The 27886-nt window shown below is 36.5% G+C and overlaps 1 protein-coding gene across 2 annotated transcripts; it reads left to right on the top strand.

Annotated features, from left to right (window-relative positions):
- Positions 1-30: 30 nt before the first annotated feature.
- Positions 31-27382, top strand: LOC6043206 (monocarboxylate transporter 10). 2 transcript variants are annotated; one of them, XM_038254787.1, is made up of 5 exons: positions 31-470; positions 11691-12659; positions 23734-24870; positions 24930-25007; positions 26887-27382. In XM_038254787.1, exons 2-5 carry the CDS (start codon positions 12371-12373, stop codon positions 26910-26912), a joined length of 1530 nt encoding a protein of 509 aa, XP_038110715.1. In that variant the 5' UTR covers positions 31-470; positions 11691-12370; the 3' UTR covers positions 26913-27382. The 2 variants fall into 2 exon arrangements, with proteins under 2 accessions (XP_038110715.1, XP_038110714.1); XM_038254786.1 differs by having other exon boundaries at positions 11688-12659.
- The last annotated feature ends 504 nt before the right edge of the window (positions 27383-27886 follow it).

Raw genomic sequence — 27886 nt, 5'->3', positions numbered from 1 at the left:
CGCTAACCAGATTGGTAGTCATCGCCAGTGCCTTACGCGAGAAAGTATTCGCCGATCCACGTGCTCCGACAAAAATGCTCGTAAATGGTTCGCTGATGAGTGTGAACCGCCTTCCTCGTGATATTAGTGTAATTTTAATGCGTTCTGTGATAAGATAAATGCAATTCGGTGTCGATTCGTTATCAGGTGCTGTACGATGTTAGCGGCATGTTCGGTGGGGTAAATAAATCTTTGCGCGCGTTACACTATCAGTGAACGTGGACCACGCGTCGTCGCTAGTACGAGTTGTGGCACTGATTGTGAACAAAATGTTGGAATTCCCGCGGACCGGAACTCTTGACGGAATTAGCAGGTCGAGAAGTGGCGTCCAGTTACGTTCGGTTGATGCCAAGTGTTGTATAATAGGATTAGCTTCAGTGCGGCGAAGAGTTCCCGGCACCCTTGTTTGATACGGATTCTCAATTGGAGAGGTACGTGCACACGTGTGTATATTTTTACCTCTACAAAAAAAAAAAAAATACCGTAACCACGATACCGAGTCCATGCCGGCATAGCTAGTGTCCCTGGGCAGAGAGTTCTCCGTCAGCGAAAAAGCCGTGCCACCTGTGTGTATGTTTTTGGGATATTTTCAACACACGGATACCTCGCGATGTTTTTGCTTGCTCTCTGAGCGACATTTGTGGTGACGTTGCAAACCCAATCGATAATGAAATAATGATTGGGCGGCACTTTTCTTTTCGTTGTTTGTTATCAGCAAATAATTGAAATTTGATCACCAACAAACAACACCTTATGACCGGCTTTACCGGGGAGGGGATTTTTAATCAAAACAAAGTGCAGGTGGAGGAGCGTGTTGGTTTGTTGAGAGAAATTGATGGACAGTTTTGGTTTGTTAAACAAAAATAGAAGAATGATAGTAAAATCGTTAGAATTGTTAGAATCGCAATGCTGCAATAACATTTCGATTCAAAATCTTTAAGTTACAAACCAGTTGTAGATGCTTTTATTGACTTTTTTTTGTCAATTTTTGAAATATTATAGATTAATATTTTTTGCTGCATGCAGAACAAAACGACTGGCTGATGCAATCGAATTCTTATTTTCGTTAGCTATTAGAACGAAACATAATCAGCAAGTGTTACATTATTCAAACTAGGTTGGGTGAGATAACGTATATTATTTCATGCGAGGATTTTGCAACTGGTTCAAAATTCCTTAGCAGCCTAGAGTGGAACCAAATAGAATAAACACATTTTGGCTACGGTTTTCTTTACAGCTGTATTCATCTTTTAAAAAATGCTATCATAGAGCTTAACTCTTTCAGGCCCGTACTAAGATTCGATTATATGAAATTTGTGGAATCATCCTGCTAGGATTCGAGGATTATTTTAATACGCTGAAAGTGTCATGTATTTCTCAATGAAAATGAGTTTGAGTTGGTAAATTTACTGCATTATCGTTTTTTATTTATATACACAAAGAATAGTTAAAATTATTTGCAAAGTTACAAGTTTTCATTCTTATTGAATTTGAATTTAAAAATATTTTCAGATTTGTAGTAATTTTCATTAAAAAACAGGTTTCTTAGTAAATTTTTTATTCGTGCGTGCTACAAAATGGTTCTTGATGGCTACACAAATTTGTAAAATTATTTTCAAATTTATATGAACACTTTCCATTTTTATTTTAAATCAAACTTGTATGTTTTTATTATCTTTTTTCAAATTTGTATACAATTATTTAAAGGTAATAAAAACTTAGATTTACAAAAAAAAACCCTAAATTTTAGAAATGAAACATTAAATAAAAGTCTTAAAAAGTTCAATTTAACGTGACCAATTCAATTTGCAATTTGGTTTTTATAGAGCGTCCAATTTCCCGGGAATTCCCAAGATTTCCCGAGAAAAAATATTTCCCGTTTCCCGGGAAATTTGTAAATTTCCCAAGAATTCCCAACATTTAAGCGGAAGTATACATTTTCACCACTTAATCAAACTTTTTGAAATAAAAAGAAAAAGTGAACGAACTCAACTCACTGATAAGTTCATTAAGTTAATAACAGTAAATTGAATTGAACAATTCACTATTCTTATTGAACTTAGAAGTTCGTCTAAAAAAATCATTGTTTCAGATGACATTTATTTCTTAAGCAATCACAACTGTAAATAGATCTTGTTTATTTGTTGGGCAACAAAAATTACGATATTATGGAATTTGTAAAAATGTTATTGTTTTGGTAGGTTTTTCGAAGGAAAATTGTTGTTATACCAGGTAAAAAAAGTACATCATCTTGAAAGATCAAAATTCAGTTCTATGTTTTTGTCAACTATTACCAAATTGGATGAACATTGAATCGGTATCATTAAATGTCTCAAAGAGGGTTGTGCTAGAAGAATTAGTTAATTTGATTTAAAGTATACAAGAAATTATAGTATAAATTTGAAAATTTATAGAACACTACAGCTTCCAAGGGCGTAAGAGGTTAAAATATGAAACTACTAAACTATTTATTTGCTATGATTTTTTTTAAACCGAAGTCATTTATTAGGCTGCATCATAAAAAAAATCAATGAAAAACCAAACCTCAAAAACTCGCTCCAACTATTTGAAAATTTTGATTTGTGATTGCATAAAAATGGTATTTCAAGTGAAAAAGATGATTTTTATGCAAATTCAATGCTTATCTATTTATTCATGAGCTCAAACAGGTAAGATTTGGTCTGGACATATCTTCTGCATTATTAACGCTTGCTATTAAAATTCTATACAATTTTGTTGCAAAATAATAATCAGAACCAGGATCAGATCAATTTTCGATAAATTTCAAATTTCCCGGGAATTCCCGGGAAATTTGTTAAAAATTTCCCGTTCCCCGAGAATTTTGTAACCCCGGGAAATTGGACGCTCCAGTTTTGAAATAACAATTTCTAACAAAACTATTGAAAAAACCTTTTTTGAATAAAACGTACATTGACGCACAGCAAAAAATCCGATGGTAAAATCCCATGCAAAAGCACCTTCGTAAATCACCTTCGTAAAAAAACGCTTAATATTACACACTGCATGTACAATTTTTGCTAACACAAAAAAAAGTTGCATCCAATGGGATTCAAACCCAACACCAACAGAAAGGACTGGCGCCTTGGCCAATTCGGCAATCAGACCAATGAAGAATTAATAGGATAAACGCATATATGAACTTGACATTTCGGTCAAGTAGGTTTCCCATATAGGGACGTGGCGTTACATCGTGCTGCCATCTGGATTTTTTAAGTGCAAGAGTGGAAAAGTGCTGAGTCATTGCCTAAAAATAGATGGCGTCCAAAATGAAGTCGATAAAGTAGTCGATTTCGATGGAGAAAAAGTGGAAAACGTGGTCTAAAAATAGCGACGCCATTCCCCTATTGATAAGCTACATATTTCAGGGTGTAATATTACATAGAATTTCCGCTCTCTCGGACTCGTTACAAAGTGTCTTTTTTGACGAAGGTGATGTGCATGCTTTTGCATGCGATTTTACCATCGCATTTTTTGCTGTGTGCCAACAGGATTCTAACAAAATTTCGATCGTGGTCCTCTGTGTTTGGCATCACTTTTAACTCTTAGAAAAAACTTTTGGGATTTCCTCCAGAGTTTCCGAGAATACAGATTATGGAGTTTACCGCCGTCGTTACACGATTCGGTTCGATCATGGTTCAAATTCAGTGATGTCCCGGGTCCCTTTGACATCAATTTGAACTTTTGGGATGTTCTGGGTACTCCAAAGAGTCCTGGAATATAAATTCTGGATCGGCAGTAGACTGTTAATAATCGATCTTCTGAAATCTTGAATATCAAGTACCATAAACTGGGGTGACTTTGATAGCCCGGGGTGACATTGATAGAAATTTGATTTGGCCACTAATTTTGATACATCCAATGTAACAGTCATATTTTTGCATATATGTTCGATAATAAGCTATCCCTTAATGTTTGCATACTCAAAATTCTCAAAAATGTTTAGATATTAATCTGACGGGCATTTGAAAAACCTATCAAAGTCACCCCGGGCTATCAAAGTCACCCCAGTTTACGGTACTATAAGCACAAGTTAAATATTTGTTTGCATTACTTTTTATTAAATTACAATTGCACTTTTTAAAATAGGAAACTCGCATACAATAAGTTATCAGAATGCAACAGTTTGTTTCATTTCATCTCGTGTTGGTCGTTAAAATTTCCCCCACGCTTTCACTCCGCTAATAATAGGTGAAAAATTCACACAACAATTTCTTTTTGTTATAGAATCACTTTCTGTCTGGTGACTAAAACATCGAAAGATCGGTGCGTAAAGACTGACCGCAGACTGAGTGGGTGTGTTTCCCCCCTCACCAACACGTGCGTCTGTCTCTTTTCCGAGATTTCTGAGTGCTCAACAAACATTTTTCCGGCTTCCCATATATTTGCGGTTTTTTTTTGTGCGCAGGCTCGTTGGATTTGCGAGATTGGTTTAAGGTTTTTACCATCTCTGCAGACATGGTTTCCTTTTTAGTCATGTTTTAATTGCAGTACTTTCGCAACTTAGGTGGTCAAATACCTGGAACCAATTTCAACGGTAATATTGAGTAATTTGATCCAGTTCCCTATTGTGACTCAGTGACCTGACTCACCGCAACAAGAACATGGTTTACAAATCGATTTGCAAAACGTAAACATAACGTTACGTTGATAGCTTTAAACTGCCGTTTTTCATCCGCTAACAAATCAACCGAAGACTGCCGAGTGAAGCACGTGTATTCTCAATCGTTTGAACATCTCTCGATTCTCACGAGCCGGCAAATATTTACTCAAAATGTACTACCACAATCCCTGAAACGAATGTGTTAGTAGACTTTTATAGCTCTCTCACGACAACAGAGCGCATATAGTTTTTCCGAGGGTTGTGTCGTGATTTGCTCTCACTCTTTCGCTCTCTGCCAGGGTTTGCCTTGCCCGTTATCAGGCTTTGGCGCGAAACTTTCTCGGGTGTCGATTTTCGGTCCGATTCACGGCGAAGATCACTCATGCGCTTTGCTGGCGGCTAGAAAAACACACATAAAACGGAAGGTTTACGACGGGCAGTGGGTACAGAACTGTGGGTGATAGATTGACTTGTGTTTGATGGGAAAATTATCAATATAATACATGTACAGCGATAACAATATCATAGTAAAAATAGTTTTAAATGATTCTAGAGGAGATTTATTCGTTGCAGTTATTTTAAAATTTTATGGTCCAAGTATGGTTATCTCACAATCCAAAGGTCGTCAGTTCGAATTCCGGGGTGGATGGAAGCTAAGATGTAAAAAGAGGTTTGCAATTGTCTCAACAACCAACCCTTCGGACACTTCGTTTCGAGTAGGAATCTCGCAATCGAGAACGCCAAGGCAATGCTGCAGAGCGAATAATATGATATGATGGTTATCAACAAATTTGAAACTTTGCTTGAGTTTCAGTCAAATCTAATGAAATTTTAAGTAGGTATAAGTAGGCTGGAAGTTGCAGGCTGGAACGTCAATTGATTTTTGAAGAACTTTGCTATACATTAAATATCGTGTTAATGATATTGTCAATGTTCTAAAAACTACACATTTTTTTTTTTAAATTTCATGTACCTGGTATCGAAATATGATTTTTGAAAAATATTCACGATATGGTCTGTAAGCATTCCTTTTTGATTATTTTTAATTTACAATCTAAAAGGGGGAGAACAGCATGAAAAAAAATGCTAAAGAAATCTCGTTTCAAGGATAAATCCTGGTCATTCAAGCAGCTGTCTTAAACTTGAGGTACGTTTTGGCCAAAATTACCTCTCGAACCTCACCCTTTTGTTATATTTTTTGAAATTGCTCGAAAATTACTCCATCTTCTTTTATTACTTTTAGACTTGTTTTCTAAAATGTTTTGTGTTATTTTTCATTGCTTTTTCCACACGGAATTTCTGCAAAACAAAACAATTTTAAAATTACAGTCGACTCTCTGGCTGTCGATCTTCTCGATATCAATAATTCTCCATCTATCGATGAATTCTTCAGTCCCTTCAATCTGCATACTTCAATTATCTTCATTCCTCGATATTTTCCCTTGCTTGTAGGATCTCTTCCTCGACGGTCCCTTGGATTCTGTTTGCTTTAAAAATCTCTTCCGGTTGTCAATAATTTCACTTTCTCATGGCTTGCATAGACATTTTTCTTGGCGAAACGAAGCTTTGAAGGGTGTTTGACATTAGTTTGTTTTTGTTTGATGGACGTTGCCATGATTCTCTCCCATAGCTGGGTATCAAGAAAAAATATTTTCAATCGAGTCTTCATTTTGCATCGTTCTGTAAACTGATGATTCTCTTCCTCGACGGTCCCTTGGATATTGACAACCAGAGAGTCGACTGTATAAAGAAAAAAAAAAACAAAATTAAATTTAATAATTATTCTCGCAAAATAAAATGTTCAATTTAACTTCAATTGTGTCCAATTCACCGCACAAAGGGTGTCATTTTTTTAAGTAGTTGGAGAAAAGAGGATTTTAAAAAGTGTTTAAATTTCTTTCTACTGTCCATATTGCCCAAACATAACCATTAGGCGAGGAAAACTTTACGAATTAAAAAAAAAACAACCCCAATGATAATTTCCCAAAGGTTTATCTACTTTTTTGCAATTCCGCTGTGAAACTGTCAACTTTTCCTGTCATTCTTGAACGACGAAATCGATGCCAACATTTCAAAAACCATCATGTACAAACCATGCGTTTTGAGAAAAACGCATTTGAATGTTGAGCATCCATTTTCAATTACCATTTTTATATAAAAGCAAAATAAGATAATGATAACGAACGATGAAAAACGTTGCTTTCATTGATACTTGATCATCCATATTCAATAAAACATTATTTCTGTAATTTTATTTGAGAAAAACAAACATAACTTCTTTTGAAATCACCAACGTCTATATCACCCTGCTGTCATTGAGGGGGACGCTTGGTTATGATTCGTTTTTCTTCGCCGAATGTACATGGCGCTTTGTTCATGTTGCTTTTTTTTCGTCACGAGGTTCATGTAGTTTTTTGTTTGACAGGTTGACAGGGCTATATAAACAGGGACTGCTGATGGCAGAGATTTTATTTATGTTACTTTATTTAAAATCATTTAAATCATAATAGCCTACTTATCTGTACCAAAAATAACAGAATCGAATAGCAACATTTTTCAAAATAAATGCTGAAAAGTTCTACTTTTCAGCACTCACATGTTTCGAAAAGTAACACTTTTCAACATTTTTTTTTTATTTAAACGATTTATTGACAAAATACATGAAAATTTGACTTAAAATTTCACTCAGTGTGTGTTTTTTGGAATTGCAAAAAATGTTGTATGGAACTCGTTGCAAAACTTGATTTTTTCAGCACTCTTCATATTTATCCAACTCGGTGAACCTCGTTGGATAAATGTACGACTCGTGCTGAAAAAATCCTCTTTTTGCAACTTGTTGCATAAACTACTATTAAACAATTTTTTTTTGAATTGATTTGTTTATTTTTCCTTAAGTATGTTTGAAATGCTGGTTGCAAGTTTCAATTATGATGACGATGATTAGGGCTAGTGATTTTTCGCGATTTCCCGGAAGCCGTCAATTACAGTGAAATGCCGCTCATCAGTGTGTTTAAATTTAAATTTTTGAATACAAATCAATCACTACATTATATAAGCATTATCAAAGTAGTTGTTGGGCTGGTACAAATTTTATTTTAAGTTCATCCCCCATTTTTCAATGAACATTCAAGTGAAATCATTGTTAAATGCATTACCCTGCGTTTTGAGTAATTTTTTTACAGGTTTTGGTTAATTAATTTTTTTTAATTTTAGTAAATTTTCGATGTACAAAATTGCAAAAAGTTTTTTTTCGCATTTAATCGCAACTAATAATTGCTTACCAACTGTACGGGAGTAAAATGCTATTTCCAATAGTTTTTTCATTGAATTTTTCCGGCTTTTAATTTCAATTATCATTTTTTTTTACCTCGGCCAGAGTCAACGAAATTTCCAATCAAATTAGATTTGATTGTATCGTTGTAAAATTTTAAGAATATCATTCCAAAAATCAATGCAAGAGAATGCAAATCTTTTTTGATGACCAATTTAGAACGTGGCGAAAATTTGCAAAGAGATTCGAATGATTTAGATTTGATGTGATAACCAACAGGGATGTGGGATGTAATGACCTATGTAGCGGTTGCCTAGAATTACAGTGGCTCAGGCTTAAAGGGAGCATCTTCAAATTACTGCCGTATGAAGGGCCAAAAGGGGTGGTTGGACGCGAACAAGCAAAATCACTCACGGTGTCCTCAGGGGAATCTTCTTCCGACAGTAACCTTCAATAACTCCGTAAAAAGTCTGACAAAGCTAAAAAGCAGGGCTCGCACCCTGTTGGGAGCCTAAAAGGGCGTGACAGACAGCTGGAAACTGAGAGAGGTCAATAGATGTAGTAATTAGACAATCCTTAAGAACTGTACAATTATTAAACTATTTTCCCCTTCTGACGTAATTCTGGTCTTCCACTATCTACATCCAGTATCCGCCACTACAGCATACTGTCCACTGCCCGGATGCTCCCTACCCAATCCCCGGCTTTGGTTCTAACAACTGATAAAAAGGAAAATCATAGATGAGAAAAGGTCAATGCGAATGGAGAGCAAATCGAGCCCAGTATCCCCTCACCAAAACTGATAGTAAGTGTGAAAAAAAATAAAAATAAGAAGATAGACAAGACGAAATATGAAAAGATAGTGTGTCAATGCGGATGGATCGGTGATCCCCTCACAAGGACATAAAAGAAACAGATGGTAGGAAAAGCAATAGAAGAACAAAAAATCAGGAATAAGAACGGATGGAGAGTAGTGTGGTTCAGGCCCCCTTGGAAATGCAAAAAGTGGTCAAAGACCGTTGCATTGTTGATTAAATTATTGTTCTATGTCCACTAAAGCTCCCCTGAAATTTTCAGCCAATTTGGTTCAGGTTTGGTCACAGCTCTGGGACATTTAAGTTTGCATGGGATTTTCAACGTTTTACTACGGGAAAAACAAATCGTAGTGAGCGCCTAGATGAAAATTAGGAAAAAAATTGCCAGTGTTGGCCCTTTGCAAAAAACAATTACGACACCATAGCTTAAACCACTTATAATTAAGCCAGATTTACTCGGATCAACCTGTGATGTTCTGAAAAGTTGTTCCCCATACAATAATCTACATAAATTTTATTAGTTCTAATTACTTGAAAGGGGAACTGATTGTTGAGGCAGTAAAAACTAAAAAAAGTTTTTTCCCGTAGTAAAACGTTGAAAATCCCATGCAAACTTAAATGTCCCAGAGCTGTGACCAAACCTGAACCAAATTGGCTGAAAATTTCAGGGGAGCTTTAGTGGACATAGAACAATAATTTAATCAACAATGCAACGGTCTTTGACCACTTTTTGCATTTCCAAGGGGGCCTGAACCACACTAATGGAGAGCAAAGTGGACTCTCCCATCACAAAGACATCAGTTATTAATTGATATATGGATATAAAATTGGCTGATCTCACCAAATTCCTCGATGATGGTTTGCGTTTCTTCTAGAACCGATCCCACCCGAAATCATTTTGATCTGCGCAGCAAAAGCGCTTTCTCAGCTAAATCCTTCGATGCATTACCACTTCCTCCGCAATAGAACGATTCAGCGATACTTCCGTAAAACCTCCCGGCGCGTTCACTTGCAAACAGGATCCATCTCCATGATCGAACAATAAAAGCTTGAGATATATTTCATCCCGAATGCTGGTCCATCCATTAGGATTCGTCACTCGTAAATTCAGTCTTCCGGTGGTACTCCAAGAATGACTCCAAATTTCATTTTCAGTACAACCATTCCAACGCGATTCCAAATCCAATGTCCAAGTTCCTTTAGAAACAGATCCATTTCTGGCACATCACAAACATTTTATAAAACTCATTTGAAAATTACGAAAAACGAAAAAAAAAAAATGACGGAGCAAAGTTTTTTTCGTGACCGCACGCAACGATTACAATGATCTCCTTTTGAGGTAAATTCAATACTTCGCAAAGAGATTCGAATGATTTAGCTTCAAATAGTTGAAAAGGCATTGGAAGTGTTGATATTTTATGTTTAATGAATTCCTTGGAAAATTTCCTATAAAACGCAGCCAGAAAAAAAGTCTTTTGATCTAATAGTAATAAAATTAATAGTGAAAAAAATAGTTTTTTTTATCGTCATAAAAGAGGGTGGTACCAAAAAAAAACAAAGAGAAATGGTCCAAACGGCACTAAACTTGGGATTTCTGTTAACTATTGATATCGATAACGTTCACGAGCAATTCCATATCAACTAGGGAATCGGTTGTGCCCGACCCTCTCCGATTTCAATGAAACTTTATAGACATGTGTATATGGAGCCAGTTTCATTCGATAATGACATTTGAGAAGGGCGTAAGTGTTTTAAATATTTTTGTATTTCGTAATTTAAATATTGCGGTATTTCAAAGCCGTTGCATCGCATCTAAAAGTGGTCAAAGACAAACATGTGGGAAATTGGACGGGCAGAAAGAAAAAAACACTCCACTTTCAGAAGATTTTTTGATTTTTAAGTTTAAAAGTCAAATTTGAAGGTGAGCTTACGATTTTTCTTTCGTTAATTTTTTTTTGTGAATATAGCCAGTAGCGTGCCCAGTCCCTCGAGGAAGGTGGGGCAATTATATGGACGTTTAGAAAATTTCTTCGTTTATGGACGCCCCCTGACTAAAATTAGAGCAACTCACCTAAAAAAATAAAAAAAAATCATTTACTGAAACTGTTTTTTTTTCAAAAGAGCTCTAAACATCAAAATTTTCAAAAACCGAGCACAAGATTCGATTATCCAGACAATTTTACATAAAAGTCTCCATGTTGACTATTGTCTTAAGTCCAATCCTTGTGAAGTTAGAGTTGAAAAATAGAATTTTGATGGATTTTGGCAATTTCTATATGATAGACTTGATTTCTCAGTCTCGAAAATATTTTTACCGGAAAGCTCGTCCAATTTCCCATAAGATTGTCTTTAACCACTTTTTAAAATAGCTCGTTTTTTATGATTTAGGCTAATTTACTATCCAGGTTATAAAAAAAAAATATTATGTTTTCAGTTATGAGCAATGTATTTAGCTTATATCTGTAAGCCAATACATCCAATTGCCTAATCTTTTTGAAATAGTGTTTTATGCTGAAAACTGACAATATTTATTTCACTTCTTTTACGGATTCATTTTTTTGATTTTCAATATTTCGTTTAAAATGTGCTTCGTTTTTGAGGTATTTTAGCATTTTTGTAATATCCTAGTTTCGTAAAATTTCCGAAAAATTCCAAACAGATTCAAGTATCGTGAACCTGCCGTGAAATTTAAATGTTTTGGAGTTCATTCAAAAAAATATTTTTTGCCGTACATTCTTGGCAGCACTGAAGCACGAGCGTCGCTCATCGGAAGCTCCTCCGGTCGGGGACCTAGTATACTGTCCGAACCGGCAACAACACCCAACACGTTAACGTCTTAGTACACACTACACACCACAACCACACTAACTTCTGAGCGGCTCAACGACTATACTCTCGACCGTCCACCAAACTCTAACTCAGTTTCAATTTCTATTTAAAGCAGCTAGGACGTGCCACCGGCAGCAGCAACAGCACAGAGGCAGCGCGCCAACTCGGGCCGTTTTAGTTTGTTCGTGACGATCGCCCAGTCAGTCATTACGGCGGTGACCATTCTCCGGGACGCACGTGTGTGTCACAGGACTTCCCGGACATTCGTTTTCCTTGGAGAGCGAGAGAGAGAGAGCAGAACAACGCCGAGCTGTGTTAGCTGTGGCCTCTGATGAAGATCAAAGTTAAGGACGCTCTAGATTGCTGTATTGTTGGGGCGTGAATGAACGCACCGTAGACGCGACTCAAGCAGCCCTTTCTTTCGTTCGTTGCCTTGCCTAGTGATAAGAAGTGACGATTCTGGTTGGGGTTTGCTCTCGGCAGACTTCAGTATCGGCTATAGGATTGAATAATAATATTTATACAGCCGATTATCACCCTCCGGGTATCTGTTTGAAGTGACTGACCCGCGACGACCTGGCGCAGGTTCTCCAAAGCCAATCGGTTCGAACAAGTGTGTGCAAATGGTGTGTGAACTGCTGGCTTCCCACATTTAATCGAGGAAAACGTCCAAAGTGTGAAAGTGCAATGGAAGTCGGCCGATAACCGGTGCATCAATTATTCTTTGTGTAATAAAATCGAAGCAAAACAAAAACCAACTCAATTAACCGAACTTGAAGACCTTTTCGAAGAACCATGGCCGAGCAGGTGAAGATGGTCAACGGGAACGGAGCTCCCGGGACGATCGTGAATGGATCCGCCGTCAACGGGCACGTCCCGACGAAGGCCAAGGAACTCTCAGCTCCCAATGGGGAAGTTTCCCACGAGCCACCGGATGGGGGAACTCGCGCGTGGTTGGTCATGGTGGGGGCGTTCCTCTGCAACGGAGTGCTCTTTGGCGTTATCAACACCTACAGTGTGGTGTACCTGACTCTGCGGAAACAGCTGCAGGATGCCGGCGACGATGAAGCGTCCAGCAAGGCAGGTGAGTTTGGGGAGATGAGGTGGTTGAGTTGGTGGGAGTGAGGAAGTTGTTTTAGGAAGTGTTAAGATCGTGTGAGGAATGTGTGTTCGGGTGTTATTTCTGGAGTTTTTTTTGAAAAGGTCCAATAAACCAAATTTCCAGTTTTTGCTTTTTGGGTGTTTTTGAGTCAGGGGTATTAAAAATTGAGATTATTACAAGGATTATCACCAAAGAGTATTGTATTTCCCTTTTCTCTGTTATTACCGCCTTGTATTTTTGATCTATTCTACAAAGTTGGTGATATTTTTGCGTACCTTAGAATTCATTCATCTTTTATTTGAATTTATCTAACAAGAGTCCAATGAATATAGGTCAATGTGAGTTTGAAAACTGAGAGTGTAGTGAAAAAAGTTCTAATAAAGGAAGTGCTTCTTGCCCAACTGAGTCTTCAAGTAGGTCCCTTAAACGAGTTTTGATAGAAGATTTTATTTCACACAAAAATAAAGCTTGTTTTTATGAGTGCGATGACACTTTGAATGACAACAAAAGGGTTATCCTTTCGGGAGTTTTGGCGTTTTATTACATGTGCCCTTACAAAGTGTGTACAATGTGCTCGTATGCGATTGTCGATGGGTAAAAATTGATTTTTTAATCAGTTTTGAATATTTTTTTGCAACCTTTCTTGACAGAAAGTATCTTGCTTGACAGCTCGTTCTATGGGGTCACGCAGGGCTACAGTTGATTTATCAAAACACAGTTTATATTTTATTATTCGATATTTTTCGTTAAAATAAAAAAAAGGTGATCAGAAATTGTCCTATGGCGTGCCTTTTATGCCTGCATACTGAAATTATCACAAAGCTTTAGGACCCAGTTTGGCTGAAAATCTCGTTTATATTTGCCTAACTAAAGGGCCATTGCAAATTTTATTTTAAGTTTTAGATGGATTCTCCGAAAAATTGTGAAGTTTTAAAGCTTTGGTGTCTTCAAAAGAGTTGTGGCATACAGAAAGGGGTAACTTTTGGATTGGTTGAAAATTAGGGTGGTTCACGATCAGGGTGATTTTCAAAATCTAACTTTTCAAGAATATTTTTGGGATATTTTTGTCTTCTATAAAGCATTGAGACTTGCCAATTCAAGCAACTTTGTCGAAGACACCAACATTTTATCTCGCAATCTACGCCTTCTACGACCAAATTTAGAGAAAGTATCTGAGCGAACCTTCAAAAATCAGTCTTTTTAACGTAGCAACCTCGGTAGCAACTCAGGGTAAAGTTTTAGAGAAAGTGATGTTTGGAGCACTTTTAAAGCTCTTTTTATTTTTTGGCTTGTCAATTTGGGTCAACTTAAGGGTTAAAAGTTACAGTCATTTTAAGGTAAAAAAGATGCAAATTTAAATCATAAATTTCTAAAAAAGCGCAGGCCAAATTTTAAACTCCATATCGCATTCGAACGGGGAGATCGAGTCGAGCACCACAAATGCTTACGTTTCAAGGGTATTTTTCTTAAACTTGAGATTATCTTCATTTGAAAATGTCTAATTTTCAAGGGAATAGTGTATGGGACCACGAACGAACGACCTAACGAAATTCAAAAGTTATCCAACTATATGTTTTCCATGTAGTTTGGTCTGCTGAATCCGAATCTGGCCAAATTGGCAAAATATCGATTTTTGGTCATATTTAATGTTTTTTATGAAAAATTATCATATAAACCCAAAAAATTGGCAAGCCCAACAACTTTCTAGAAGACAGAAAAATCCCAAAAATATTCGTGATATATCACAAAAGTTGTTCACATGAACCGCAAACGCGGCTAATAATTGAAATAGTGCCTTTCCTTCAAACAAAATCGTGATCTGAGTTTAAACATGTTTTTAGAGGCAAAAAAGAAAAAAAGTTTCATGTGAAATTCAGCAGGTCGATTCCTCCAAGAATTTTAAGTCTCCAGCATTTTTATAAGTAATTCATTGAGTTTGATCAAAGATGTAGGAGCAGGAACTAAATTCCTTTCAATTATGTTTCCGCCAATTTCCCACGATCAAGTCGATCAAATTGAAGAAATTATGGTTGACCCCACCAGCATCGCAAAAGTTAACCCAGCCCCCAAGCCAGACGTCTCACAATTGGCAAACATTCATTCACTTCAGCATAGTCACATATAGTAGGAGCAGTTCAGTGATCGATTTGCTCTTGATGGCGTTCAAACGACGTTTGACGACGGCGGTCAGCTTGGAATGGGGTGGTTAAATTTAAGTCAACCGCGGTTAATTGTCGTCACTAGCGTTGATGGACCATGCGTCTCCATTTGCGTCAGTTTTTTTTTTCTTCAACGAGGAGCTTGGAGGAGTTGAGCAATTCTCTACCAAAACCGGAAATGGATTTTATTTGTATTTTTTGATTTGACTCAAACTTTGTGGGGGCCTTCCCTATGACCAAATATGCTATTTTGTGTCATTGGTTCACCCATACAAGTCTCCATACAATTTTGGCAGCTGTCCATACAAAAATGGTATGTAAATATTCAAACAGCTGTAACTTTTGAGTGAATTTTCTGATCAATTTGGTGTCTTCGGCAAAGTTGTAGGTATTGTTAAGGACTTTTGAGAAAAAATAGGTACACGGAAAAAAATTTGAGGATTTTTTATCAACTTTTTTACTGAAACTCAATTTCAAAATACGTATTTTTGATTTTCGAGATTTTTTGATATGTTTTAGGGGACAAAAATCCGCAACTTTTGAGCCATAGAGAAACATGGTCAAAAAATCTGCCGCCGAGTTATGAATTTTTGAAAAAATGGTGATTTTTGGAAAAAACTCGAAGTTTCATGCAAAAACAAGTTTGACATTATTTTTTAATGCAAAAATGAATTTGCAATCGAAAAGTACTTGACATATTTTTTGATAAAGGGCTCCGTTTTCTAAATATAGCCACCGAAAGTTTGATTTTAGCGAAATATTTGCAGTTTTTCAATTTTTAAAAATAGTGACCATGAGTGACCATTTCTAAAAATATATTTTTTGAAAAGTTCAGAAAATTTGCTATAAAATTGTCTAAGAGACATTGAAGATTGGACCTCTGGTTGCTGAGATACAGCGGCTTAAAGAAAAAGAAACACGAAAATTGAAGTTTTCTAAGTCTCACCAAAACAACCCACCTTTTTCTAATGACGATATCTCAGCAATTAATGGTCCGATTTTCAATGTTAATGCATGAAACAATCGTGAAATTTTCCGATCTCTTCGAAAAAAATATTATGAAAATTTTCAAATCAAGACTAACATTTTAAAAGGGCCAAACATTGAATATTAAGCCCATTTAAAATGCTAGTCTTGATTTGAAAATTTTCATAATATTTTTTTCGAAAAGATCGAAAAATTTCACGAATGTTTCATATATTAACATTTAAAATCGGACCATTAGTTATTGAGATATCGTCATTAGAAAATGGTGGGCTGTTTGGGTGAGACTTAGAAAACTTCAATTTTCGTGTTTCTTTTTCTCTAAGCCGCTGTATCTCAGCAACCAGAGGTCCAATCTTCAATGTCTCTTAGACAATTTTATAGCAAATTTTCTAAACTTTTCAAAAAATATATTTTTAGAAATGGACCCTCATGGTCACTATTTTTAAATATTGAAAAACTGCAAATATTTCGCTAAAATCAAACTTTCGGTGGCTATATCTAGAAAACGGAGCCCTTTATCAAAAAATATGTCAAGTACTTTTCGATTGCAAATTCATTTTTGCATTAAAAAATAATGTCAAACTTGTTTTTGCATGAAACTTCGATTTTTTCCAAAAATCACTATTTTTCAAAAAATCATAACTCGGCGGCAGATTTTTTGACCATGTTTCTCTATGGCTCAAAAGTTGCGGATTTTTGTCCCCTAAATTATATCAAAAAATCTCGAAAATCAAAAAATACGTATTTTGGGAAATTGAGTTTTAGTGAAAAAAAAAGTTGATAAAAAAATCCTCAAATTTTTTTTTCCGTGTACCTATTTTTTCTCAATAGTCCTCAACAATACCTACAACTTTGCCGAAGACACCAAATTGATCAGAAAATTCACTCAAAAGTTACAGCTGTTTGAATATTTACATACCATTTTTGTATGGACAGCTGCCAAAATTGTATGGAGACTTGTATGGGTGAACCAATGACACAAAATAGCATATTTGGTCATAGGGAAGGCCCCCACAAAGTTTGAGTCAAATCAAAAAATACAAAAAATAAAAATGGTCGAAATCGGCCGATTTCGTAGAGAGTTGCTCGTTGTTTGTCGCCAACTGGGCGTTCTCGATGCTCTTGATTGACAACTTCTCCCTGTCGAAACCGCGTTGGATGGATGGCAATGGAAATGCTTTGTGTTTGCTGGGAGGGAAAAAAACTGATAAATATTTTCAACTTTCCCCTCGGTGAGTAACGTAAACACGTCTGTCGTCCGTTTTGACGGTCTTACGTAGTGAAGTTTTGCGTTTTTGCGCGGAGGCACGTCTATTTAAAAATACGAGCAATACGCAATTACGTTGAAAGCAGAAGATGAATGTTTCATGAATTCTGAAGATGAAGATCAGATGAGTTTTTAACCAATTCTTGCAAGAGCAAAACTATTTTTTAAGTTATTGTAACTATGATTTGAAATTTAAATTTCAGAAATAAAACTTCAATAAAAACTTGAAACAGAAGCTTTAAGTGAAATATCCATCATACTTCCTTCTTCATCAATTATGCAAATACGAACTACCAAAGAGGGAAAAGCCCCTGTGAAAGCAAGTGGAAAGCTCGTGGCCAGACTCGGTCTAAGTTTGCTCCTCGTGACCCTCCTCTCAAGTGACCACAACCCACTCTCCCCATCCCTCTGCACTTGAAAGTGTATTTGCCTGCAGATTAATCTATTTTTATTACGCATCTCGGTTTGCGATATGCGCTGCAGTCGCATCGTTCTGTTTTCGATCACGATTGATTGTCTGACGGGTTTCACTAATTGAACTGTTTAGGTTGAGAACGACGGCATGCGGCCGTGAATTTTTAGGGGGAAACAATACGCGAAGCCTAAGCCTCAATTGATGCCTATTGATCATCAATTGAGGAGGGTTCGATTTTCGTCTTATTTTCCTCCGAATATGAAGTTTCTATTTTTAAGACAATTTTCATTAAGTGAATCAAATTAACAATCCGGAAATCCATTATGATTTTTTTCGTAAGCTTTTTGCGAAGACTCGAACTGTCACAATAGTTTTTAATAGTTTTTAACGTTTGGAAGAATTCCAAAACAATAACTTTATTTTTTAATGGCTGACAGAATATTTATTCAAATTTAAAAGAAATTCTGACGTCACGATTCACTTTAATTTTTTCATCAAAAGTTACAGTACAACAAATCATTGCGCATCAAAGCTTGAAACACAAGCATGAAAATCATCAAATCACTGCACCGTAACCGTTGCCCATGTAGGGCTTCTCATTCTTGATGGTTTTATGGTGTCAGAAACTCAACAGATAAAGTGTTAGAATGTTGGTAGCATAACACGCTTTACAGCATTACGGCATTACGATTTGTTTGCATATCGGATTTCACTTACCAAAGAAGGAATAGTTCAGGGTTTTGTTGCTCAGCTAGCTAACTAATTTCAGAAGAAAAATTTATATTCCAAATTGTATTGAAAAATGGCAAGCGAATTTTCAAGCTTTACAGTTAATTTCGTCGGTCTAAACTTGCAACATTGTAAGCATTGCAACATGAAGGGTTTCCTTGTCTAGACCGCGTTTCTTCTAGCGAAAAAAAAGCACCTGGTAACAGTATCCGGAAAACCAACGGAAATGTCATAGATTATGCGAAGTGCGGTGTATACGAGCGGATGCGCCTCAAGTGCCGAAAGCAAACGGTTAAGCTGGCCGCGTTATTATGTTTCATCCAATTAGTGCTGCAATCAATCAACGACTGACTGACGACACTTCATAATTTGCCCCCGGCTGCGTTGGAGGTGGGAGCAACGAAAAAAAAAAAAAAAGAAATGTATTTGTGAGTCAATCCGGGTATTGAACTCTCGGGGACTTCGATGCCAAGTTGGTGAAGGAGCAGCTTGGAAAGAGGATTTACAGCAAGTGGAATTTTGTGATCTTAGGACTTGAGTTGGCAGCCCAAGTAACATTTTTTACCGAGAATTCTACAAGAGCTCTTCAAGATAGCTACAGCATAGCAGTTTGGACCGCGGTAGGATAAAATTCTCTTCAAAACTTCTTCAGGAGTTTGGAAGAGTACTTGAAGAGAGTTTTATCCTACCGCGGTCCAGACTGCTATGCTGTAGCTATCTTGAAGAACTCTTGTAGAACTCCTGGAAAAAAATGTTACTTGGGAGAACTTAGAGCGTCCAATTTCCCGGGGTTACAAAATTCCCGGGAAACGGGAAATTTTCAACAATTTTCCCGGGAAATCCCGGGAATTCCCGGGAAATTTGAAATTCAACGAAAATCATTCTGATCCTGTTTCTGATCAATATTTTGCAACACATTTGTATAGAACAGCAACTTTAATGATCAAAATAATTGTTAGGATAAATTAATTGCTTGACTGCTTGTAAAAAAATCATCCAGCTCTGAGAAAATAAATAAATTTTATAATTTTTTGGTCTGTCTTTAAATCATACCAAATCGAAAAAAAAATCAGAATTTTTTGTTGAGAAGTAGTATTTTTTTAATCAAATTTTTTGAACAGTAAGAATCTATGGCAACATACAATTGCTTTTAAATTTTTCTCAGTGACCATAAATTGAAATGAAAAAAAATCATGCAGAAATATTATTCATCATGGCAAATAACTTCTAACAGAATAAGTATTTTCTACATATGAATAAATAGATAATCATTGAATTTGCCTTAAAAATCTAATTTCTGGCGCATTTTAACTTGAAACACTATTTCATGAAACCACAACTCAAAGTTTTCAAATATATGAAGCGAGTTTTGAAAATATGGTTGCATTCTTTAGGTTGATTCCATATTATACGAATTTGTTTTTTAACGATTTTTCATGGTTTCATTTATGGTATGATTTTTGTTAAGTTAAGTTAAGTTAAGTGTAGAAGTGGTTGAAATTAATCGATATTTTTTTATATTCAACCCTCTTACGCCCTTGGTAGCTCACGTGCTTCATAAATTTATAACTTCAAACTGTAATTTCACGAATACTTTTAAACAAATTCGTCTCGCAGAACCCTTTTTGAAAAATTTAATTATGTCAATTCAAATTCAATTCAAAAATAAATATTATCTGAAGTAACCCTTGACATGAAATTTACAGACAAACTAATTAGTTCAATATGAACAGTAGATTGCAATGAATAAAATAAATCAAGTTTAATAATTATTATTTTTTGTATAATTTCAAAACATTGCTGCAGAAAGGTATACCTCCGCTTGCATTTCGGGAATTCCCGGGAAATTTACAAATTTCCCGGGAAACGGGAAATATTTTTTTTCGGGAATTCCCGGGATTTCCCGGGAATTTTTTTCCCGGGACGGGAAATTGGACGCTCTAGGAGAACTTCAACAACTCAGAGGATTAGTTCTGTTTTGTTCAACATTTTGAACATTTCTATTCATTTATTTCAAGTGATAACAACATTTATAATGTAAGGTCAGTACTTGAATTTCGCAAGAGTCTTTTTTGATAACTGTGTCTGGCTATTGTTTGGGTTCATCGCTCTAATCAGAAGACGATGACCTCTACCAAAGTTGCACTCTAATTGGCGATAAGACGCTCAAAATTCTAGAACGAGGAAATTTATGTGATTATAACTTAGTGTTTAAATCCTGCACTTGAATTTGTTTTTCAAAACATGTTTCTAAGTAAGATTAAGAGTATAAAGCCACCATTTCTGTTATCACGAGGCTCTCACCACAAATACTCCAAGCAAACACCTCACTTGAAAAACACCTGTTCAGAGTGCAATTCAGCAAAGTCATACTTCAATCCCGCAGGACACTTTAAACCACCGCGTTGAGGCATGATTAAAGCAAATTCCTCCTGATACTGAAAGCCCCCCCGCGAACCGTTTTTAAAGTGGGCTCATAAGTTAATCTGCATAAGCGTACAAATATGTCACTCAGGTGGCGGCGGCAGCAGCTCGTGTGGCCATGACCGTCTTTTTACAGCCCCCACCCTGGTTGGATTGCCCCGACTCTATCCTTCTCTTATCGGGCACACGTCTTGGGACAGAACTGCAAGCCTGCACGATGTTATGTCTGCGGTGCCGTGAGGTGATAAGGTCGTCGGGGGATATCATCTTCACCGGCGGGGTAGGAAAATTTTCTTAACATTGCTGGACACCGTTTTTGAGACGCCAAGAGCTGCAAATTTTGGTTGTTACCATGCCACGTGTTGTTGGTTTGGCCCCCCGAGGCAACGACGCAGGGGCCATTTGAACCTGTTTTTAAACTGCAGTTCCATCAGCAGTGCAAATAGATCGTATTGTTTTAATGACATGCAAATAGTTGTAATTTCCTGCAGGTTTGCAACTTTGCCGTAGAGTACCGTTGCACCTGGGTGGGACGTCAAGTTTAGTTGCCAATTGGTATTCGAATTTAAATGATGTTTACTTAGAGTACTCGTGAATTCTTACGTGGGAGGGGTAACTTGTTGTGGAAATGAACTAGCCGTGCAATTTATTCTAACATTTGCCGGGGTGGTAACTGTAAACAATTAGCGGGTTATTTGCACTCTTGTTATGGATTAATTACTTTATTAGATATTTTAACTCAACTTTTGTGTCTTTTTTACAATTGGGTCCTAAAATGAAGCTTAGATTGCTGATATTATTGTTTAAAGCGATAAAGCTTATTTTTCTGAGTACAATGACCCTTTGTACGGCCACAAAGAGTTTAAAATGGATTTTTAAATCAATTTTGAAAAATTATCCTCGCGGTCCTTCTTGACAGAAAAGCTCCTACTTGACAGCTCGTTCCAAGGGGACCATAGTTGATCCATCGAAAAAATGTTGTCTTGTCAATTTTTTTTTTTGCATTAAAATGAAAAAAAGTGATCAGAAATGGTTTTTAATCGTGTTTTTACCGTTGTACATAAAAATTGACATAGGGCTTTAGTACCCAATTATAAAAGTCATTCTTTGTTGGTAAATTTGGAAAAATTATTTACAAAAGCTTTTTTCTTTTTACGATAGTGTCTCAGTTTCCATTAAACATGTTTAGGTTTACTTTTGTCTGATTGTTTTACACATTTTAGCATATCACTCTTGGTTTTAGTCATTTTCGGCCTTTTTGATGCATCCATGAAATCTACCTTGCTTGAAATGAAAAATTGTGCTTTTAAATTAAAATCAATAACAAACAAGTTTTGAAATTGCATCACATTGCGCTTTGAAATTAATCCAGGGCTTAATAAAACATAGCACGCTTATTTTTACTCAATTATTGTCAGTAACACTGTCAAATGTGACCATAATAGGCGATCAAACGTCAAAATTACCCACCACTAGGGGGCGCTGAAACTTGTGGTGATGTTTACATTATATCCTAAAGAGAGCAAATCGGTTTAAAATTTGAAATTGATTTATTTTATCGTAAAATCTACATTTGTAAAACATTATACCATTTTATGGTAAGAAATAAAGAGTTTAATTGATACAAACAAAAATATTTTTGTGATGGCCGATTTTACCTGTTCATTATTTGATTCAAAAGTAGGAAATTTTACAATCAACCAAAACCTAATTAATTAGTTGAAAAAGTAAGTTATTGAAGAGGACTCGTATTTTTTTCAAGTAACTTTTACCTTAAAAGCAAAACTCTGACTTAAAAATTTAAATTGGATTGATTTATAAAATTAGCAATCTAACCTCACTCTCGCGTTTTCAATCCGGATCTCAAAATTTTCAATGAAAATGACAACTTATCAAAAAATTCAATCGATTTCTTTTAAAATATTGAAGGAGCTCAAGTAACCCCTATCATTTAAAAATGCCGGTTGAAAATATTTGTCTAAAACGCTTGGCATGACCATACTATTTTTATACATAGTTTCCTTTAGTATAGTTGTACATAACTTACTGCAGTTTGAACCTTTTTTCAAAAGTTTTGTAAACAAAAATTTCCAGCTTTTGTAAACATGCTTAATTTTGGTCTAAAAAATATTTTTTTAAGTTTTTAAATATTTTACATACTAAACTTGTTATATTTTGAACACAAACGTACAGGTTTAATGTGAAATTGCTGTAACTTATATTAAATTAAAAGTTTGGATGAATAAGAAACATTTTGCTTAAGATTTCTTCAAAATATTGAAAGGGGGATCAAGTTACCCCTAACATTTTTAAAATGCCTGTTTAAAATATTTTTTTAAAACGCTTGGCATGATTCGAAGAGTTCATCTGATGAAATACCCTTATTAGCCAAACATAGATGAATGTTTAAGCTTTCAATTCATGTAAAAAGTTTATAGTTTTGTGAGAAATTGACAGAGCTATGTGCGATACAAAAAAGGGGATCAAGTCTTCCCACTCTCCCCTACTATTATCAGTCAAACATTTGAATGTTAAACCTTCCAATTCGAAAATTTAATAGTTTTGTGAGAAATCGCATATACAAAATTAAAGGGGATCAAGTCTCCCCACTCTACCCTAAATATCACTTGAGACCCTAAACCGAGTCGAATGCAATCGCTTAACTAACGAATTTAAATCCGATAATTTTGACGTAGATTTTCATCAAGTTTATTTTGAGGTTACTGAGAAAACAAAAGAATCTTCGGCGAATGTGTGTGAACAAGAAAAAGAGATGGAGTGATCGCTATACCCTCTAATATTTTGGTGCGGCAATCATCAAAAGATAGGTTTTTCTATCACTCATTTACAACACTAATAATTGAATCAGTTGCTTAAAATCAATGTTTCCAGAAACATCTTGCTTTCTTTTTACTTTTTGTCATGTTTTTTTTGTGGAATGGAGGAATCTTTTAGCTTTCTTTGGCAATGTTGCTTCCTGGAACACGAACTATAAGCTCACGAGGTTTTTGAAAACCTCCATCATGGTTCAAACAAGACATCTCATCTAATTCTAGTCAATTTTCTCCTCCACAGCTCTGGTCGGATCGCTCACAATCGGCACAACGTTCCTGCTGTCCCCAGTGTCGGGTATCCTCACCGACAAGATTGGTCTCCGGCGGACAACACTGTGCGGCGGAGTTCTCACCTGTGGTGGCATGTTCCTGTCTTCGTTTTTCACGGACAACGTTACCGCGCTGTACTTTACCTATGGAATCATGTTCGGACTGGGTGCGGCCTTGGCATACACACCTTCGCTGGCCATTTTGGGACACTACTTCAAGAAGTACTTGGGACTGGTCAGCGGCGTTGTGACTGCCGGGTCGAGCGTCTTTACGGCGATCATGCCAATCTTGTTGGAGAAGTTGGTGGCGAAGACGGGACTGGCCACTTCGTTCCGAGTGTTATCTGTGATATCGAGCTTTGTGATATTCTGTGCGTTGCTGTACAAGCCACTGCAGCCTCCACCACCCCCGCCGAGGGTTAAGCCCGGTCGTTCCAGGTTCAATACGATGATGCGATCGTTCATCAACTTTGACAACTGGAAGAAGAAGAAGTACATCATTTGGGCACTGTCGATCCCGATCGCGCTGTTTGGATACTTTGTGCCTTACGTTCACATGGGCAAGTTCGTGGAGGATTCGTTCCCGGGAGAGGAGAAAAATCTGCCCGTCATGTGTATCGGAATCACTTCCGGACTGGGTCGGTTGTTGTTTGGTTACATTGCGGATCTTCCCCGCGTGAATCGAGTGCTGCTCCAGCAGATGTCTTTCGTGTTGATCGGTACGATGACGATGTGTCTTCCGGCGACTGGTTCTTTCCCACTTTTGCTGGCGATCGCCCTGGCCATGGGTCTCTTCGACGGATGCTTCATTTCGCTGCTGGGTCCGATCGCTTACGACATCTGTGGACCACGTGGTGCGACTCAAGCCATCGGATTCCTGCTGGGGTTGTGCTCGATCCCGTTGACCGTTGGACCTCCGATCGCGGGACGGTTGTACGACCACACCGGCTCGTACATGATACCCTTTGTCCTCGCCGGCATTCCACCACTGTTTGGTGCCTCGACCATGTTCCTCATCAGATGCGTCAAAGACGACGCTCCGGCCACTCCGGAAACAGTATTAAAAGATCCCACTCATCAGCCGCTGGCGCAAACTGCATGGGACAGTGGTAAAGTCGAATGTGATCAGTTCAAATAACCGTCAGATAATATTGTAAACTTTTCGTAGAAAATCCGGCGGACGCGAGGAACGGCAAGCTGAACGGACACATACGGGAAGAACGTCGAGCCACGCTGGCCAGTTCAGGTATAATAGACGTCAAGTCTCCTCTGCTTACTAACGTTGCCGTGTCCTCGCTGGTGGTAGATTCCTTCTATTCGGACTATCCGGGCAGCTTTCGCGAGCGCAAATACAGCTATAGCTATCTGTAGGAATTAACCAAAAGAGTGCTTTCTTGCTTTCATCCTCGTAGTTAGTCACTAATCACCATTCGTTTTTCATTCGTCTAGAGATGCTACCTAATCAGTAGTACAATTTACTTTGGTAGCTTCACATTATTTAATTGCCCCGTTTGGCCGTGCCATGCCCTCCACGCATGTGGCCAGAAGAATAAAAGAGTGTGTACTAGGGAGAAACGCTATTATCATCAACATTACGCTTATGTATTATTTACTGCCTTACTTGGGTCAAAAATGGGTTCGTGAGCGGTTTAATTCCAACGCTTATGCTGAGCGATAGTAAAATACTTTTTTTGTGATCTAGACAACTTCAAGCCTTAGTTTAAAATAAATTTGCTTGTTTTGTCCTTCAAAGGGAGTTTCAAAGCTTTTCCGTATTTTTTTAATTTTCTTATTTTTAACATCAAATTCGAGTTCTGTGACCACATTTTATACAAATTTGAATGGTGGATTGCCTATTAAATTACCAATTGCATTTTTTCAATATTTCATCACCGCCATTTTGGCCGCCATCTTGTATTAAAAAAATCTTAATCACTTTAAAGTTGTTTAGGGGTCATATTAAGGCTCAGCAATAAAAAATAAGACATAGAAAAAAAAATATTTTTTTGTGATTCGATTATCCGAAGTGAAATTTTGCCAAGGTCTTCGGATAATCGAGTCTGGAATGTACAAGCCATGGTAATATTCCAATGCAAAAAGTAATTTGAAATTTAATTTACTTAAGTTAAGTTATTTTACAATAATTTCACAAGAAATTAAAATATGTTCAAACTGGTTCAATCATGTTTAATTGATTATCTCGGCTACTACCATAGAAATTATAAAGTTTTTGGGAAAAAACCTATTTTTGTCTCGTGAATATTTGAAGCTTACAAAAAATACATTATCAAAACAAAAAAAAATACTAAAAATGTGTTAACTTGATAGTTCAACTCCTCTTGTTTCGGAAAATATGCATCCATTACTGACTATTTGTTGTTCAATTTTTGATAAAATATTAAAAATAACATCTTTGAAAATGTAAGTATAATATTTGAAAATAATATCCAGTTGACTAAAAACCCAAGTCGAATATTTCAAAAATCTCAACAGTAAGGTTAAAATGGATATAGTTGATAGCCTTACAGTAAACCAAAACGTGTAGTTTCATTTTGGTCTTTTCTTATGTGTTTAAATAGAAAAATTACTCCTCCCTTGTTTAGTAACGATCACAATGCGTTATCTTTGTTTACTTGTTACACACTCTCACTAGTGAGTGTGGGATGTTCCGCTGACGCTGACGCTCCACAAAGAGTTAAGCTTAACGCGTTTCCTATCGCAGCTGTTGCACTCTAGTTGCTGTGGAGTGTCAGTGAAGGATTCTTACTCAATCGCGAATCGGCTCTCCTCCCTGTAACTATACTTTGTCGTTGGCCGATTCCATAAACAATCTGCTCCACGAACCCAGTGACCCGCTTGACTCTCGCACTATCACGCAATAATGACGGGATTAGTTTCGAACTGATTGCCAGATTGCCAGTCTGGAACTGATAGATTTAACACCATTAATGGTATAGCTAATTGTGATTATTTATTCAACCCATTGTAAATACCTCCTAACGCTTTTAGCAGCTTCGCTGTGTAGTTAACTTTCAATGTAGCTAGAATGAATGTGCTTTGCTTTGAGAAAATAAAGTAAGTATAATCATAAACCAATGATTCAATTTTCCTTGCAAATTTTTCAGAATCACTTACTGCGGAGAACAATTAAGACAAAAAAAGAGAAGTGTTAGTCGTACTTTAAAACAATGGTCCATGGAAAATAAATGGAGCGATTTCAGTACCAACAAAACCAAAATTATCAGGTATCGGCGTGAACGTAGAGCTTTGTAGAACCTTGGTAACGATGCAGCGTTACGCGAGGAGTGATTTTAAAATGTAGTTTTAGAGCAAACTCAACAACATGCAACACGCAAGTGTGTGTGTTACGCAGAATATACGATAAGCATAATCAAGACTACTTTCTAAGGAATTAGAAACTCACTCAATTGTGCATTTCATGTAAAATCTGTCGCTAGGAGCAAGTTCAAGCAGGATGTTATTATTTTAGAAGGTTGTATAATATTTATGTTTTAGTAAATAGGTAGTCACTGAATGGATCTTTGAAGTAGATTTCAATTTAGGTAAACAAATATGATACAATTATACATGTACTAAAATAAAAAAATATATAAATCTGAATAAAATCTTTTTGTCGAAAGAAAGCCCACATCAATTCTCATGTAGGCATGAATTATATAGTGGGGTAGTCGTCAATGAGATAGAGGAACAATTATAAAATGGCTCTAACAAATCGTAGTTTCATCTAATCAGGCTAATATTTGGAAGAAAGTTATGTCTACTGGATTCTCTTTTGCCATTAAAGAGGCTTGGGTATGGACGCTCCCTCGCAAAGTTATTCATACATGTTCGATTCTGGGGTGTAAAAGTAAATTATGATTAAAAATTACAGTTTCGCTCATAGGCTGCCATTAAAACAAAATAATAATATTTCTCCAAATTTCTTCAACACATGCATTGGAAGTAATTTCGACAAATTTATCGAGTTTTAAATTAATTTAAGCAAGGATATAAAGACTTTTTAAACTTTCTAATGAGAATGTTACAGAACAAATGTCATCGTTCCTCAAAACTGCAACTTTTTGTTGAAGATTTTCTGACAGCTTTACCTGATTTCTTGATATT

This window comes from Culex quinquefasciatus, chromosome 2 (assembly GCF_015732765.1).
Source record: "Culex quinquefasciatus strain JHB chromosome 2, VPISU_Cqui_1.0_pri_paternal, whole genome shotgun sequence".
NCBI lineage: Eukaryota > Metazoa > Arthropoda > Insecta > Diptera > Culicidae > Culex > Culex quinquefasciatus.
This window is presented reverse-complemented; position numbering and strand designations above follow the sequence as displayed.